The 14,211-nt window shown below is 53.1% G+C and overlaps 3 protein-coding genes across 3 annotated transcripts; 2 read left to right on the top strand and 1 right to left on the bottom strand.

Annotated features, from left to right (window-relative positions):
* Positions 1 to 3,636: 3,636 nt before the first annotated feature.
* On the bottom strand, positions 3,637 to 4,434 carry B0H18DRAFT_168293 (uncharacterized protein). The gene has a single exon (XM_048036949.1). It carries the CDS (start codon positions 4,245 to 4,247, stop codon positions 3,798 to 3,800), a length of 450 nt encoding a protein of 149 aa, XP_047886032.1. The 5' UTR covers positions 4,248 to 4,434; the 3' UTR covers positions 3,637 to 3,797.
* B0H18DRAFT_168289 (uncharacterized protein) lies at positions 4,375 to 5,818 on the top strand. The gene is made up of 6 exons (XM_048036948.1): positions 4,375 to 4,551; positions 4,610 to 4,628; positions 4,681 to 4,786; positions 4,838 to 5,418; positions 5,480 to 5,691; positions 5,770 to 5,818. Exons 1-5 carry the CDS (start codon positions 4,503 to 4,505, stop codon positions 5,559 to 5,561), a joined length of 837 nt encoding a protein of 278 aa, XP_047886031.1. The 5' UTR covers positions 4,375 to 4,502; the 3' UTR covers positions 5,562 to 5,691; positions 5,770 to 5,818.
* Positions 5,819 to 10,660: 4,842 nt separating this feature from the next.
* On the top strand, positions 10,661 to 11,986 carry B0H18DRAFT_1108673 (uncharacterized protein; the record flags this gene model as incomplete). The annotated part of the gene is made up of 2 exons (XM_048032747.1): positions 10,661 to 10,967; positions 11,022 to 11,986. 2 exons carry the CDS (start codon positions 10,661 to 10,663, stop codon positions 11,816 to 11,818), a joined length of 1,104 nt encoding a protein of 367 aa, XP_047886030.1. The 3' UTR covers positions 11,819 to 11,986.
* Between the last annotated feature and the right edge of the window lie 2,225 nt (positions 11,987 to 14,211).

Below are 14,211 nucleotides of genomic sequence, written 5' to 3'. Positions count from 1 at the left end.
ACTCAAGTGTTCTTGCTACCTTGGCCTACTGATGTTAATAAATCGACATGTCTTCTCCACGTCATTACTGGCAGGTTCACGAACTTCGCATCGTATGCCGTTGACTGGGATGGCCATACATACCCAACCGCAGAACACTGTACGTATCTTGCGGCTGCCTGTAACCGTCCTTGAGGTCTTATACATGATCAAACCCAGTGTTTCAAGCACACAAATTCATGACGACCAGACCAGAGCTGGCCGAGCGAATCCGCCTCCTCCCCAGCCCCCGTGCTGCACTCGAGGAGGCGGGGCGTCTTCGCAGGCTGCAGCGCACAGACTGGTTCAACGTCAATATCAGCGTCATGGATGCAATTCTCGAGGCGAAGTTCACGCAGCATCCGACATTGAGGGACATGCTTCTCGGGACCGGCAACAGCGAACTCGTCGAGGACAGTCCGGTATGGCCCTTGTTCGTTATGCGTTGTGCAGGTGTTCAGCCTTCCTGCAGGTCGATTCGTTCTGGGGGTGGGGCCGTGATAGGCAAGGAAGGAATGAACTCGGCAATGCACTCATGCGACTGCGCGACAAACTACGGCACGACCATTGAGGTCTGTACGGCTAATCTAGTACTTGGTACGTGCGCCTTGACGTGCGCTGTGTTCTCATCATGACCGCATATCCTCTGATCAGGGTCCTACAATCGCAATGATTGAGTCGTCACTAGCTGGGACTCTGCGTCCGAGTAAGATCTCGAATGAAACTACACGCATATATGGACGTACACGACACAGGCTCCGACGTACATAGACATGTTGTACATCCAGACTATTCGAAGCTCAGTTATCATACGTGGAGAATATACTCATACAACGAATCCAACCCTTCGTCACATTTCTCTCCTGTCTCGGAAACTCTAGGCAGTCTGAATCACAAATGTCGACGATGAATGTTTGAACGCCCACGGCGTCACAAACGATGGGAACTACTCCACCCCCCTCCCATCGGCATCTCCGGGGTTCTCCAGGACGGCCGGTCCTAACATGTAGTCGTCAGAGAAGAACTCAGACCGTCATTGCTGAGTTGAGACATCGCGGCGTCCGACCTTTCTCATACTTACCTCAGTCGTGCGTACCACCTCTTCATTGACGGGCGCCCCAGTAGACTGGATTTCAACGTCTCCCGTGCGCCGTCGCAGCCTTCTTCCTTCCTGTTTTTTCGCGGATACAGGTGACGGTCGCACAGACGCCCTTCCGCGGCTCTGCTGTGAGCCCGTCGGTCCAGAGGGGGGCAGTTGGCCTTCCGAGCGAGTCGCTGGTTCCAGCGGGGGAGACGCCCACACGAATCGACCACCTGCTGACCCTGGACGAGCTCTGAGCTTGTCACGCAGCCGCATCAGCGCCTTGCCCAGCTCGTTCCTTCCTAGGCCATCCTGGCCACATCCCCAAAACGAATCGACCTGTCGAGGCGGTCAGCGTCTGCACAGTGGCAATGATTTGCGAGCGCCCATCCGTACCGGGCTGTCCTCAACGAGCTCGCTGGTGCCCGTTTGGAGAAGCATGTCGCGAAGCGAGAAATGCTGGGAGACCTTGGCCTCGAGGACGTCGTCCATTACGCGGACGTTGACCTCGAACCAGTCTGTACGCTGCAATTGGCGCAGGTTCCCTGCCTCTTGGAGTGCTGCGCGGGAGCTGGGGAGGCAGCGGATACGCTCCGCCAGGTCTGGTCGGTGCGGCATGAACTTGTGTGCCTGGAACACTGAGTGTTATGAGTGAAAATGTGGATCAACGGCGAAACAGACGTGGACGCACGGTGCTCTGCGGTTGGATACATGCGACCATCCCAGTGTATGGCATACGGCGCGAAGTTGGTGAACCTGACAACGTTTACTACGCTAAGATAGCCGAAGCATTTGGAATGCACACTCATAATAAGGCTCATCGCGGTGATAGAAGCGTATTGCAGGTGCGGGCTCCGTGCGTGGGGCAGGCGGTGGCTGAGAGTACGAACGAGAGCGAGGGGTGCGTTCACTTGGCCTCGGAGGAACGACTGGGTGGCCGCCGTACTTGACTATCAACCTGCGCACTCTGAGTAATAGACGCACCTCGCTCAACAGGCTCTTGCGTGTCCATGCGTATCGCTAACGATTCGTTTCGATGCCTCTGCGGATCAGAGATCGACATTGATCGGCCATTGCGACGACCATGATGCGACTCGGACGCTGGTGGCCGATTGTCCTGAGTAGCAGTCGGATATGGTACCGACGCAAAACTGCGATAGGCAGGAGTAGGACGCGCGGCTGACGTCCGAGTAATGTAGTGGTGGGTGGGCGGCCGACTCATGTCTACGTAGTATGGCGACAGCGACAAACTTCGTCTGGAGGACGTCGATGGTGAACGTTGACGCTTGAGAAGGGATTATTCAATGAAAGTGGGAAAGGTCGAAAGACGCAAATAGGACGCACCATGTCAAAACCACGGTGCCCAATACGGTTTGACCACCTGATGGTGGCTTGTTCAGGTATCATTTATCCAGCCCGGTACTGTGCTCGTCTCAAAGTAGCAACGTTGTATTGCATTCTGAATAGCCTACCGATGAAGCAGAGCGCGGTGACGTTGCAGAAATGAAGGCGTAAAGTAAGTAACGGCGTATTGCGCGCAGGGCATGGTCCGAGTCGTTCCAGTGGATTCCCAGCGGCGGTTAAGGCACTTGCCATATTTGGGTCGCTTCTTCCGTACATGTAAGCCGTACTTATCGTTTCATTGTCCGTCGCGTACTATCAGTACTGTACGACCCTGTACCACCCCTTGCTTCGCACTCACGAGTTGTTCTCTGACCACGACCATACCGCGACGCAGAGAGCTGAAGCATGTGTTCCGACACGTCGCGCACGCAGCGCACAGTGTGCGAGTATCCGAACTGCCGCCAAAATGTGTGGCAGGATCCCGATGGGTCATACTCCTCGTTTTGTGGTACGACCCATAGAGATGCTATGAAGCAGCTCAACGGTGCCAGACTCTGCAAGGTGCGTATATTTTCTGATCCCATTGGATATGATGTTCGACGCAATAGGAAAGAACTGCGAGTCTCGACCAGCATATGTCGAGGGCAACCGCGGTACGTGGGCAGTCTCGTAGTCGGTGCCGAACTCTTATCGATCTCACCTTCTCTATACTATAGTACATGATTTCTGCGGTAAGCGCTGTCGTGAAGCATTCCATACCGGCGCGCAAAACCCAGCCAGTCCGCGTGCTTTGTGTAACGACTCATCATGTATAATACTGCGCACGTGAATGCATCTTCTGCATTCATCTCGAACTGTGCAGAACTCACTGGAACTTACACTAGCTATCCAGCAACTACGAACATCGCCTCGCAAAAGGCTGTGCCGAGCGTTAAGGTGATTCTCTAATGTTATATAAGGCCACAGAGTTCTCGAGAGACGACACGCTTTGCTGGCCAAACGTCTCTCCCTCTCTCCTCTCTCTACTCTCTCTCTCTCTACCTCTCTCGCGCGCTTCCCTTGTACTACCTCTCGTTACGTTAACGTAGTTGGTAATACACACCCGTTCTACCGAACCTAACCAGACGGACTGATCACCCGTCACGTGAGCGTACCTTGAGTGACCGAACCCCTCCCAGTAGCAAGTCCGGTAACCCGTCTTGTTACAATTTGGTGGACATTCAGTCTCCTCAAATCACACTCTTTCCCCCTTCCGACGTCGACTCCGCTGTCCCCGACAGTACCCTACTTGACGCTCTGTGCTCAAGTACCCAGGTGTACCCACTCACCCCGCGGCCGCCACACACCCCTCACGCTACCCTTTCAACAAACCTCTTCGACTCCCCCCTTTTTTCGCAACTGGCATGTCTTCCCTAGACTCTGCCTCCACTGCCCAAGGCCAGATCGCACCCTCACTCCGATCCGGCCCACACAGCACACGACCCCAGAACGCGCCACACGCATCCTCTCTCGGGTCCGACGACGAGCTCCCTGAGATGGTTGACGCATACACCCAAACTGACCAGCGGACGTCTGACGATTCAGTCACTCCCTCGTCGCTGGACGCCAACATCTCCTCGGTGAGTATTTCGTCCTCTGACCGCGCCGCACGGCTACCTTCGCCCGCCTTTGTGCACGACCAACGCCATCTTCCCGCGGACGCGTCGTTACGCGACACTCTACACCACTTGGTTGGTGGACAACGCCTCGCTTTGGAGACAACAAATGTCTTCAACGAGATAGCTACTGCGACTAAACGCGACATCGCGTACGTTTTTAAGAACACTCACGCCATCCTCTCACAACTGGAGTCCTTGCTGACCAGGTGGCACAGCACCACTCGTCAATCGCCGAACACATTCAGCGCGCGCTCGACACCGAGACTCGCCACTCGAAGAACTCGGGTCCGACCACCACGAGTTACGCTGCCGCCTGGACGACATACAGCATACCGTAGACGACCTACGGGACAACGGCAACTCTCGCTCGTCCCATCGACACACTACCTCGCACACGGGTGATGCGGCCGACGTATCAGCCACGAACCCCGCGACTGCGCGAGATACAGGGTGCATCTCGTCTTCGCCTCGGCCAGGCTATGCAGGGATGCAAGCCGATTTAGCGCAGGAGGCGCCGGGATGTCTCTGTAAGTGCAACTGTACTGAGAACACAGATGTCATCAGACGCGATATCTACAGGTTGTCAGACATCTGCGTCAACCTCCCAACACGGCCCACGATGGCCCAGGAGATCAGCGCATGCATGTCCGAGTTGCGTGATGACTTGACAGAAGCAGTTGCACTGGTACGTTCTGAACTACTATCAGCGATACAGCAATCCCACGTACAATCGCAGGTACCACAGACGCTGCGGACGCCGCACGTCTCGTTCGCATCGCCTCTTACTGCCGACTCACCACTATCCGCGCACACCCCGACTTACCAACAGCCACCCCACTTCCAGCAGTCTCGCCCACAACAGCCGCCGCCGCCTCCATCACCGCCACTTCCACAACCGACACGGCACGGGCCATCGGCACCGTTCCCGTCCTCGATCTCTGGCGCGTTAGCCGGTGGTATACCGCTAGCAGCTCATGTACCGACATCAGGAATGCATACTACACCTCAGTCAATACCCTCGGGGTTTGTACCCTACTCGTATGCACCCACAGCACCGTACACAGCGTTATCAGGTGCGAGTAGCTCGCACACTGAGAAAAATAAGCTGAAACATAGTGATCTGCCGAAATTTTTCGGAAACGACGGCGACGACGTAGATGACTGGATTAGTCAGATCTCTAACATTGTACGATACACCGGCGTAGAGGACACCGTGATTCTGCGTTGTCTGCCTCTCATACTACGCGGTCCAGCGTTCAAATGGTTCAATACCCTGTCACAACCCGACTTGGCGAACCTGATGAATTGGACGGACTGGCAAGCGATCTTACGTCGCGAATTCAGGAAGGCTAATTATGACGTCAATATGGCTGAACAGCTCCGCATGCGCCGGTGGCATAAGGGTGAAACATTTTCACAATACTTTACTGACCGGCGGAAATTGCAGAATGCCGTTCTAGGAGAATCTGCAAGCTCCCAGACTCTGATCAGCGACCTCCTGCTCGGCATACCGGCGAGTATGCACGCACTAATCAAAGCAGGCACGGGGTACAACGCTAACCCGACGATTGCTCTGGCCGATTTCAAACGGTACGTGATGGATATGGAATTGGGCCTTTTATCACAATATGGACAGTTCCGATCTAACCCTCCGAGTAACGCTCCTAGCTATGCCAATGGCTCGGCCTCTTCAGGTCCTTGGAGACCAAGGAACCAGCCTTCAAGAGGGGGTAACTACTCCCAGAACAATGCAAACAACGGGAATACAAACCAACCACGATGGCAGAATCGCGATCGCGACTGGTCCAATAACAATACCAGTACGTCTCAATCGAAAGGCACGAATCATAACCCTACCTCTGGGTATCGACCGTCTAACCCATCTGATAGTAACAGTCAGAGACCAACTCCTCGTACCGGGTTCAGCCAAAATACAACAAATTCGAATCAAAACCAGTGGAAGCGGAACACGCCAATAAACTCGAAACCGAACCAGAACTGGCGTGCGAAGACTAACACAGCGGAACCCAAGGAGTCTGATGGAAGAGACACTGAAGAACTGGCACTCACCGAAGACGAGCAACCAGAAGACGAAGCAGAAACATCATACGATCAGTATGATTCAGAGGAAGAAGGGGACGCTACGAGCCTTTCGGCAAATGCGTACCTAGTGGCCGATACAAACACCATCATGACTCGACGAATGGTTCGCGATGTCACGGATTCCTCAGCAGGTCAGTCGCTCAAGACTAGTATTCCTATACAAGGCACTACTCCCAAAAGGAGAGTCCTGAAGAAGAAGCCGCCGACAAAGCGCACCTTATCAGATCAGAAGAAGACGACTCATAAACAAACTCTTCCAGAAGTCGTAAGCGGAAATGAAGACACAGGGCCGGACGCTTCCGCGTTTATGAGTAAGACACCAGCTTTTATACAGGTTGCGATCGATGGGTCTAACTCTGACCGGGCTTTTCGGGCTCTGGTAGACACAGGATCGTCAATATCGCTGATTGATCGTTCGATACTCCAGAAGTTTCTACCGCAGGCAGTGAGACAACAATGCCCGCTTATAGAACTACATGGCGTTTCCGGTAACAGCTTTATCACTTCGTACGTCTCTCTCAATCTCACTTTTACGGATCTAAAGGGACAGAACCATATTCTCCCCACGAAGCTGTACATGAATCCTGCTCAGGACTCTCGAATCATACTAGGTAACGACTTTTTGGATTTCTACAATGCAGTCGTTAACCTGCAAAACCAGCAGCTGGCCCTCCGTGCCGAGGGCGGGAAGAATATAATTATTAGTATGGTCTGCCGTAAACAGCAAATAACGACGATGCGAGTTGCAGAGACGTTCACGGTGAGAGCATTCCACTCTGCCCAGATCCCTGCAAGAATAATAGGACCGATCCCAGCACCGCTATACTACCTAGAACCAGAACCCTTGAAAGATGGATTCAAGGCAATCTCGGCAGCGAAAAGTATAGGTAAGTCTTCTTCGCCTCAACATCATGTACAGGTTGTCAATATGGAGCCATTTCCGATGACGCTGTACATCGGAGATATCCTCGGCACTGTTCATCCGTTAGTAGACGTCAGCAAGACGCCTCGAATGAGCGAGTCCAACACTGTCAGTATAGCTGATAAGAATGACCTACAGGAGTTTCGCCGAGCACTAACTGATATAGATCTGAACCCGAGCCTGACTCCCAAAGAGCGGGAACAGGTCCTCGAAGTCTTGACTCGGCATCGACACGCGTTCGCATACGGATCACGGAAGTTGGGCAACACTACAGTGGGTGAAGTTCGGCTTGAAACAGGTGACTCCCCTCCAATCTCGACAGCTCCGTATCACGCATCTCCTAAAGGACGGCAGATCATCGAAGAAACTGTGGCCAAGCTTCTCGCAGATAATGTTATCGAAGAATCGGAGTCGCCTTGGGCGTCGAATGTCGTGCTCATTGCACAAAAGGACAAGGTCAGATTCTGCATCGACTTTCGAAAGCTGAACGCAGTAACGAAGCCAGATCAATATCCGCTTCCACGGATTGACGACTACCTCAATCAGTTCGAAGGCAAACGCTTCTTCTCCACCTTCGACGCTAACTCTGGCTTTCACCAGATAGGTATTCCCGACGAGGCGGATCGCGAGAAGACCGCGTTTCGCACTCATCAAGGTCTGTACCAATACAAACGAATGCCGTTTGGCATACGGAACGGACCGTCAATCTTCCAACGGGCTATGGACAAAGTCTTAGGGAAGATTAAGTGGAAATTTGCTGTAGTTTATATTGATGACATAGTTGTTTATTCTGCCGATTTCGAGCATCACCTCAAGCATCTTGAGCAGGTACTGGACCGAATTCGAGCGTCCGGTTTCACTCTCTCGTTGCCTAAGTCTCATGTATGTTATCAAGAAATACATGCCTTGGGACATCACGTCAGTCGTCTAGGCATCGGCATGAAGGAAGAAAATGTACGTGCAATCCTTCAATTTCCGGCCCCTAAAACGGTCAAGGAAGTGCAGATCTTCTTGGGCATGACTGGGTACTATAGACGCTTCATTCGCGACTACGCCAAAATTGCACGCCCGCTGACGGCTCTCCTGTCAAAGGAAGCCCCGTTTGTATGGTCAGCCCTATGTCAAGAAGCCTTTGAAACTCTTCGGGGCCGACTGGCAGAAGAACCTATATTGGCTCACCCCAACTATGAGCGACCATTCCTAATTTACACAGACGGGTCGAAAATCGGCATTGGGGGCGTATTAGCACAAATTGGCGCGGACGGCAAGGAGCACATGGTCGCTGCCATCTCCCGGCAATTGTCCGCGGCTGAAGAAGGCTACAGCGCGACAGAGTTGGAGTGTTTGGCAGTGGTCTGGGCTTTACGCAAATTTCATCCATACATAGATGGAACATCAGAGCTTAAGATCGTGACAGATCACATAGCATTACAATGGATATGGAACTACAAAGGTACTAATAGTCGCCTTAAAAGATGGTCACTGGAATTACTCCCGTACCAACACTCGGCCAAGATTGAACATCGACCGGGACGTACACACTCGAATGTTGACGCGCTCTCGCGCGCGCCAATACCGGGATCCGCACCTCAGGCGGACGCCGAGATATTGACAGCTACTACGTTAGCACCAAAGCCGGCATTTCTGAAGGAGATCCAGGAGGGATACCTACAGGACGAGTACTTTGCGCCTATATTAGAATTGTTTGAACAGGACAAGCCACGGGCTCACCTTCAACACTATGAAGTTGAAGATGGGTTGTTATTCCGTCGGCACTCTTCCGGGAAGGGTCGTGTTTTGTGCATACCGAAACACAGAGATCTGCGACTCGACATCCTTCACGATTTCCACGATGCCGAAGTTTCGGGCCATGCAGGTGCTGACAGAACACTAAATGCAGTTAGTCGGACGTATTATTGGCCCCGACTCAGTAAAGACGTACGTTCTTATGTTCGCTCATGCGAGTCATGTCAGCTCAACAAGTCATCGAATCAGAAGACCGCTGGCTTGCTACTGCCCCACATGATCGCGCCGGGCAGATGGCACACCGTCACTATGGACTTCGCAGGTCCATTCGCGGTGACATCTAACGGACTCGATATGATCATGATTGTGGTGGATAAATTGACAAAACACACTCACTTTATTCCTGTTAAAAGGTCGGACACGGCCGAGGACACAGCGCAAGCGTTTTTCCGCGAGGTCGTAAGATTGCACGGCTTACCTGAAGTGATAATTTCTGACAGAGACTCGAAGTTTACCTCACGGTTTTGGCGCACACTGTTCAAGCGTCTTGGTACAAAACTGGCCATGTCGACTGCAAACCATCCTCAGACAGACGGTCAGTCCGAACGCATGGTGCGTGTGCTGAAGGATATGCTTCGTCACTACATCAAGTACGACCAGAAAAATTGGATCGACTTACTGCCAATTCTGGAGATCGCATACAACCGGGGCGTAAACGCCTCGACAGGGTTCAGTCCGTTCGAATTGGACTATGGATTCGCGCCCCGTTTTGTCCATAACATCGCGGACAACGACGGTGATCATTTACCCGCAATTGACGATTTTCTTGAGCATGTTCACGCCCAGGTTCGCTCTGCAGAAGACGCAATCAGCAGGGCTCAGGAGAGTCAAGCAAAACACTTTAACTCCCAACGGCGTGAGATCATTTTCGAGGTTGGCGAGTTAGTTAAGCTTTCGACGAAGCACTTGAACCCTCCATGGCAGAAAAAGCGTAAAACACGGAAGCTTCTGCCAAAATGGATTGGTCCGTTTCGTGTGACGGAGAAGCTGAACAACAATTCCTACGTGCTGGATTTACCACCACAGTTCGAGATACACGAAGCTATAAATGCTGAATATCTCGAAAGGTATGTGGACTCACCAGACGAGTTTTCGAAGCGCAAGAGGTCGATACCACCACCAGTAGTGGTAGACGGTGAGGATAACCACTATGAAATTGATCAGATAGTTGACCATGATCGGCGAGCCGACCGTCGGACAGGTAATGATGTTCACTGGTATCTAGTGAACTTCGTAGGAATGCCTGAGCATGAGCGAGAATGGTTGACTCGCGACGAGTTACTTGTCGGGGCATCTCGTCTCGTCCGACAATACGAGACGAAGCACCGAATCACGGTTTAGTACGTTCATTTCCGAAGGCAGCACAAGGGTGCTCCACACAGACATAGCAAGAAGACGGAGATGAACACAGAAACCGACTCACCGCGCTAATCGTTATTGGCAAGCGGATTCCACTGTCGAGGAATAGAGGACTATGCGTCCAGTGGACGCGACACAACGGTCACGCCTACGGGATTTCAACCGTCACGCGTGTACAGGATATAAAAGACACGAGAGCACTTACTGCAATCCCCACTCCTGGTCTCACCAGAAGTACACCGCTCGCTCTTCTCTTCGCTCTTCGCTCCTCCCCTCTTCACTCCTCTCCTCTTCGTTCTTCACCCTTCTCTCTTCGTTCTTCACCACCATACACCCTACATCTTCTCTCTGCTTCCCCCTTCCTTCGCCATGTCTGCACCTCTTCTCGACAACCTCGTTCTGGCCATCAACTCGGCCGCGTCGTCCACTGGTCCCTCCGTCGTGCCTACGATCCCAAGCACGACTTCGATACAGGACGATGTCGTTCGCGAGGTTCGCTCACCTTTCACTCGCCCCAACTCGCCCGCCCCTTCCTTGATGTCGTTCTCCTCGATGCCGCCTCTCGCATCCCTACCCGAGTCCGACGGCGAGCCCGGCGAGGTCGATGAAGATACCCCGTTGCTCTTGAAGCCGGAATACGTCGCAGGCGACGTGCCCGTCCGGCAACTGGAACAGGGTGAGTCGAAATAGCAACATGATGGAGTTCAAGGTGCTCACGAACTCTCGCCAGTCCTCAACGTTTCGGACACCGTCTCGGAGATGGCTTCGTCGGACGGACAGGCTAACCTCGCTGACCGTTCCGCTTCCGCGTCTGTACAAGCACGCGATGGGAGCGATACCGACGTCCCCATGGATGGCGACGTTGTCCTGGCGCCCCGGAGGAACACGCCACCGCCGTCGTACGCCGCGGTTTTGCGTCAAGAGTTCCTGCGGGCTGGACGACTTGTCGGACGACCACAGCGTTCCGTCGACCAACCGGCTTCCACGATCGCTTCGGGTCAGCCTAGGATCTCGATCGCCGATCGTCCGTGGCGTCTACGCACCCCAATCTTGAACGCCTTCTCCCTTTCGCCACAGAACCTCCACGATATCCTCTACTTCCTTTCTCTCAACCAACTCGGCGTCGCACGCGCTCTTAACGAGATCAAGCCGTATGAGCTGAGCTCGCTCAAGGCCGGTCTCGCTGCTCTGCACGACCAGTTCCTCGTCGGACGTCGCTCTGCTCCCGTTCCTCCTCGACTCGCCATCAACTGGGTCCACAAGCACGCTGTTCATAGACACGGTATCGACTACTGTGTCAATAACAATCGTGAATGGGTCCGCGACGTCGACATCCCGCTCTACGCTAACGGGTTACGCGCTGTCGAGCGTTATTGGCACGGCAGCGCTCGCCGAGGACGCCCTTACCTCTTCGTGCACGAGATTGACGAGTTGCGCGTCTGCGCTCCGCAGTACCACGGGAACGCGGGCGCGTTCCTAGACCTTATCAAGAAGGTGGATGGAGAAAGGTTGAGGTCCCGTCGGTGAGATTCTCTCCGATCAATTTTCCATTGAATATTGCGCACCTTTGTTACGCCTCACGCTCCTTACACATTGAGATTAGTTGACATCTCGTTACCTTCCTTCCTCTGACTCGGAGACCTCGTCTTCTTTACGAGGGGGGTAATTGTAACGACTCATCATGTATAATACTGCGCACGTGAATGCATCTTCTGCATTCATCTCGAACTGTGCAGAACTCACTGGAACTTACACTAGCTATCCAGCAACTACGAACATCGCCTCGCAAAAGGCTGTGCCGAGCGTTAAGGTGATTCTCTAATGTTATATAAGGCCACAGAGTTCTCGAGAGACGACACGCTTTGCTGGCCAAACGTCTCTCCCTCTCTCCTCTCTCTACTCTCTCTCTCTCTACCTCTCTCGCGCGCTTCCCTTGTACTACCTCTCGTTACGTTAACGTAGTTGGTAATACACACCCGTTCTACCGAACCTAACCAGACGGACTGATCACCCGTCACGTGAGCGTACCTTGAGTGACCGAACCCCTCCCAGTAGCAAGTCCGGTAACCCGTCTTGTTACACTTTGCCCGCTCCCGTTGCTCGTGTCTGCAAGTTCCCGACATGTCAGCAGCCTACCTTCGTCGGACAGGACGGTATGCTGAGCGACTATTGCTCCAACGCACATCGGCGGTAAGGCCTCAACATAGACATGCTGCAGTACCGGCACTGACAGTCCATGTGTCATACAGTGACGCCGTTCGTTTCGGAAAGGCGGAGGCATGCCTATTGTATTTATCACCTCTGCTAGATCGTAGAATTAGGACTCACTGTGCATCGTCAGTTGCCTGAAGTGGCCCAAGGCGACTACCAACGGGAAGCTAAGCGACTTTTGCTCAAAGCGATGCAGCGAAGACACATTTGGCTCAGGTAAGGAGCACTCCTGTTGTCTCCGAGACTGATCAATCGAACCGATGGCCAACAGCTCCTATAATTTTGATCATCACCAACAACATGGCAATCTTCCGCGAGGGCAAGTTCGTCTCGTGAGATATTATCTCACATCATCACCTAACCTACGATCTTCAGTGTCGAAGCAGTTTAGGGACCAGTGGAAGCACCCTACACCCGTTCCGACCGTAGTCAAGGTAAGCAAGTAATTGCATTCGGAGCGACCACCTCTCACGTCATACCAGATATGGAAGATCTACTGCGACAAGGACCACACCGACGAATTCTCGCGGTACAAGCTTGCAATCGAGCGCAAGACCAATTATGCTGGCGGGAATAGCAAGCGACGGTGGCACGGGACGATCCGTGCCTGCACCATCGGTGACAGCGAGGACCAACCGGAGCTCTGCCGCAGTGCGCATTGCTCGCTCTGTGGTATCATTCGCGTTCGTGGTCTCTCCCGCGTGCACAATGCGTGCTGATAGTGAGCCTATTGCTCCAGACGTCGTTCCACATCGCCAAGGCGGGCCAGCGCACGAACTTCGGCCGGTTTGGCGAGGGGATATACACCTCCGCGACATCGTCGAAGGCGAACGATTACGTTGAAGAGCGTGGGGGGTCAGCGCTCAAGGCAATGCTCCTCAGCGACGTAGTCATGGGCAAGACAATTAAGATGACTTCCGGAGACGACAGTCTCGTTGCGGTGAGTATCGTGTCGCATTAGTCATCTGAACGTGCCATAACGCGGTATCTAGCCCCCGGCAGGCTACGACTCTGTCGTCGGCGAGCCTGGTGGAGACCTGAACTATGACGAGGCCATTGGTAAGTTCGTTGCGATCGCTGATTCTGCTCGTGCTGATACAATATTCCTCTCCCATAGTGTACAAGGTGAGATATTGTAGGCCACTGATAGATGACGTATTCTAACGTGAGATGATGTGAACAGAACGAAGCCATTCGGCCTCTCTTTCTGGTGATTTACCGTCACTGATAGCTTGGGGCAACATATCTGTTGGTGCCGCTTTTGTTCGCTGGCGTAAACGAGTTCCTCGTACTTCAGACGGAGCTATGGTACTTGACGGCTTGTGCTAATGCACGCAGACGTCACGAAGAAACTCCGGGTCCCCTAATGCAGTGCGAGGATGTTTTTTCCGCGACTTATGTCCAGATATCCGAGCGTGCTGTTTCTATCACTTCAAGTTTGCAATCGAGTATTGGACCTTTCAGTTATGCGATCGCCAATAGTCTTGCCGCAAGGCCCTCACAGTGAACTTACAGTTTGTGTCAAACCTAAAATAATTGCACTACTCATTCTTCTACTCACGTTGCGTCGTTTGCCGCTATGGAACGGGATCTGACGCATTTGTGACAACCGACGACTCGCCAGCAGTGCACTTCCAGCAAATTTAGCTTACAGGTCGACAGCGATAGACGCAACCAGACTAAGGGGCCCATTCTGTCAATTCGCTCTG

The sequence above is a fragment of the Fomitopsis serialis genome (genome assembly GCF_022376445.1).
Source record: "Fomitopsis serialis strain Sig1Antser10 chromosome Unknown B0H18scaffold_187, whole genome shotgun sequence".
In the NCBI taxonomy this organism is placed as follows: domain Eukaryota; kingdom Fungi; phylum Basidiomycota; class Agaricomycetes; order Polyporales; family Fomitopsidaceae; genus Fomitopsis; species Fomitopsis serialis.
The sequence above is the reverse complement of the archived record's forward strand: the minus strand, read 5'-3'. Positions and strand labels throughout refer to the sequence as shown.

What these genes read in the sequence shown, in the direction of transcription:
- B0H18DRAFT_168293 (XM_048036949.1), bottom strand. Translation starts at nt 4,247, where the DNA reads ATGTCGCGTTTAGTCGCAGTAGCTATCTCGTTGAAGACATTTGTTGTC.
- B0H18DRAFT_168289 (XM_048036948.1), top strand. Translation starts at nt 4,503, where the DNA reads ATGCGGCCGACGTATCAGCCACGAACCCCGCGACTGCGCGAGATACAG. An exon ending in TGACAGAAGCAGTTGCACTG is followed by an intron (nt 4,787 to 4,837) that starts GTACGTTCTGAA and finishes GTACAATCGCAG; the next exon opens with GTACCACAGACGCTGCGGAC. An exon ending in CTGATGAATTGGACGGACTG is followed by an intron (nt 5,419 to 5,479) that starts GCAAGCGATCTT and finishes ATGGCTGAACAG; the next exon opens with CTCCGCATGCGCCGGTGGCA.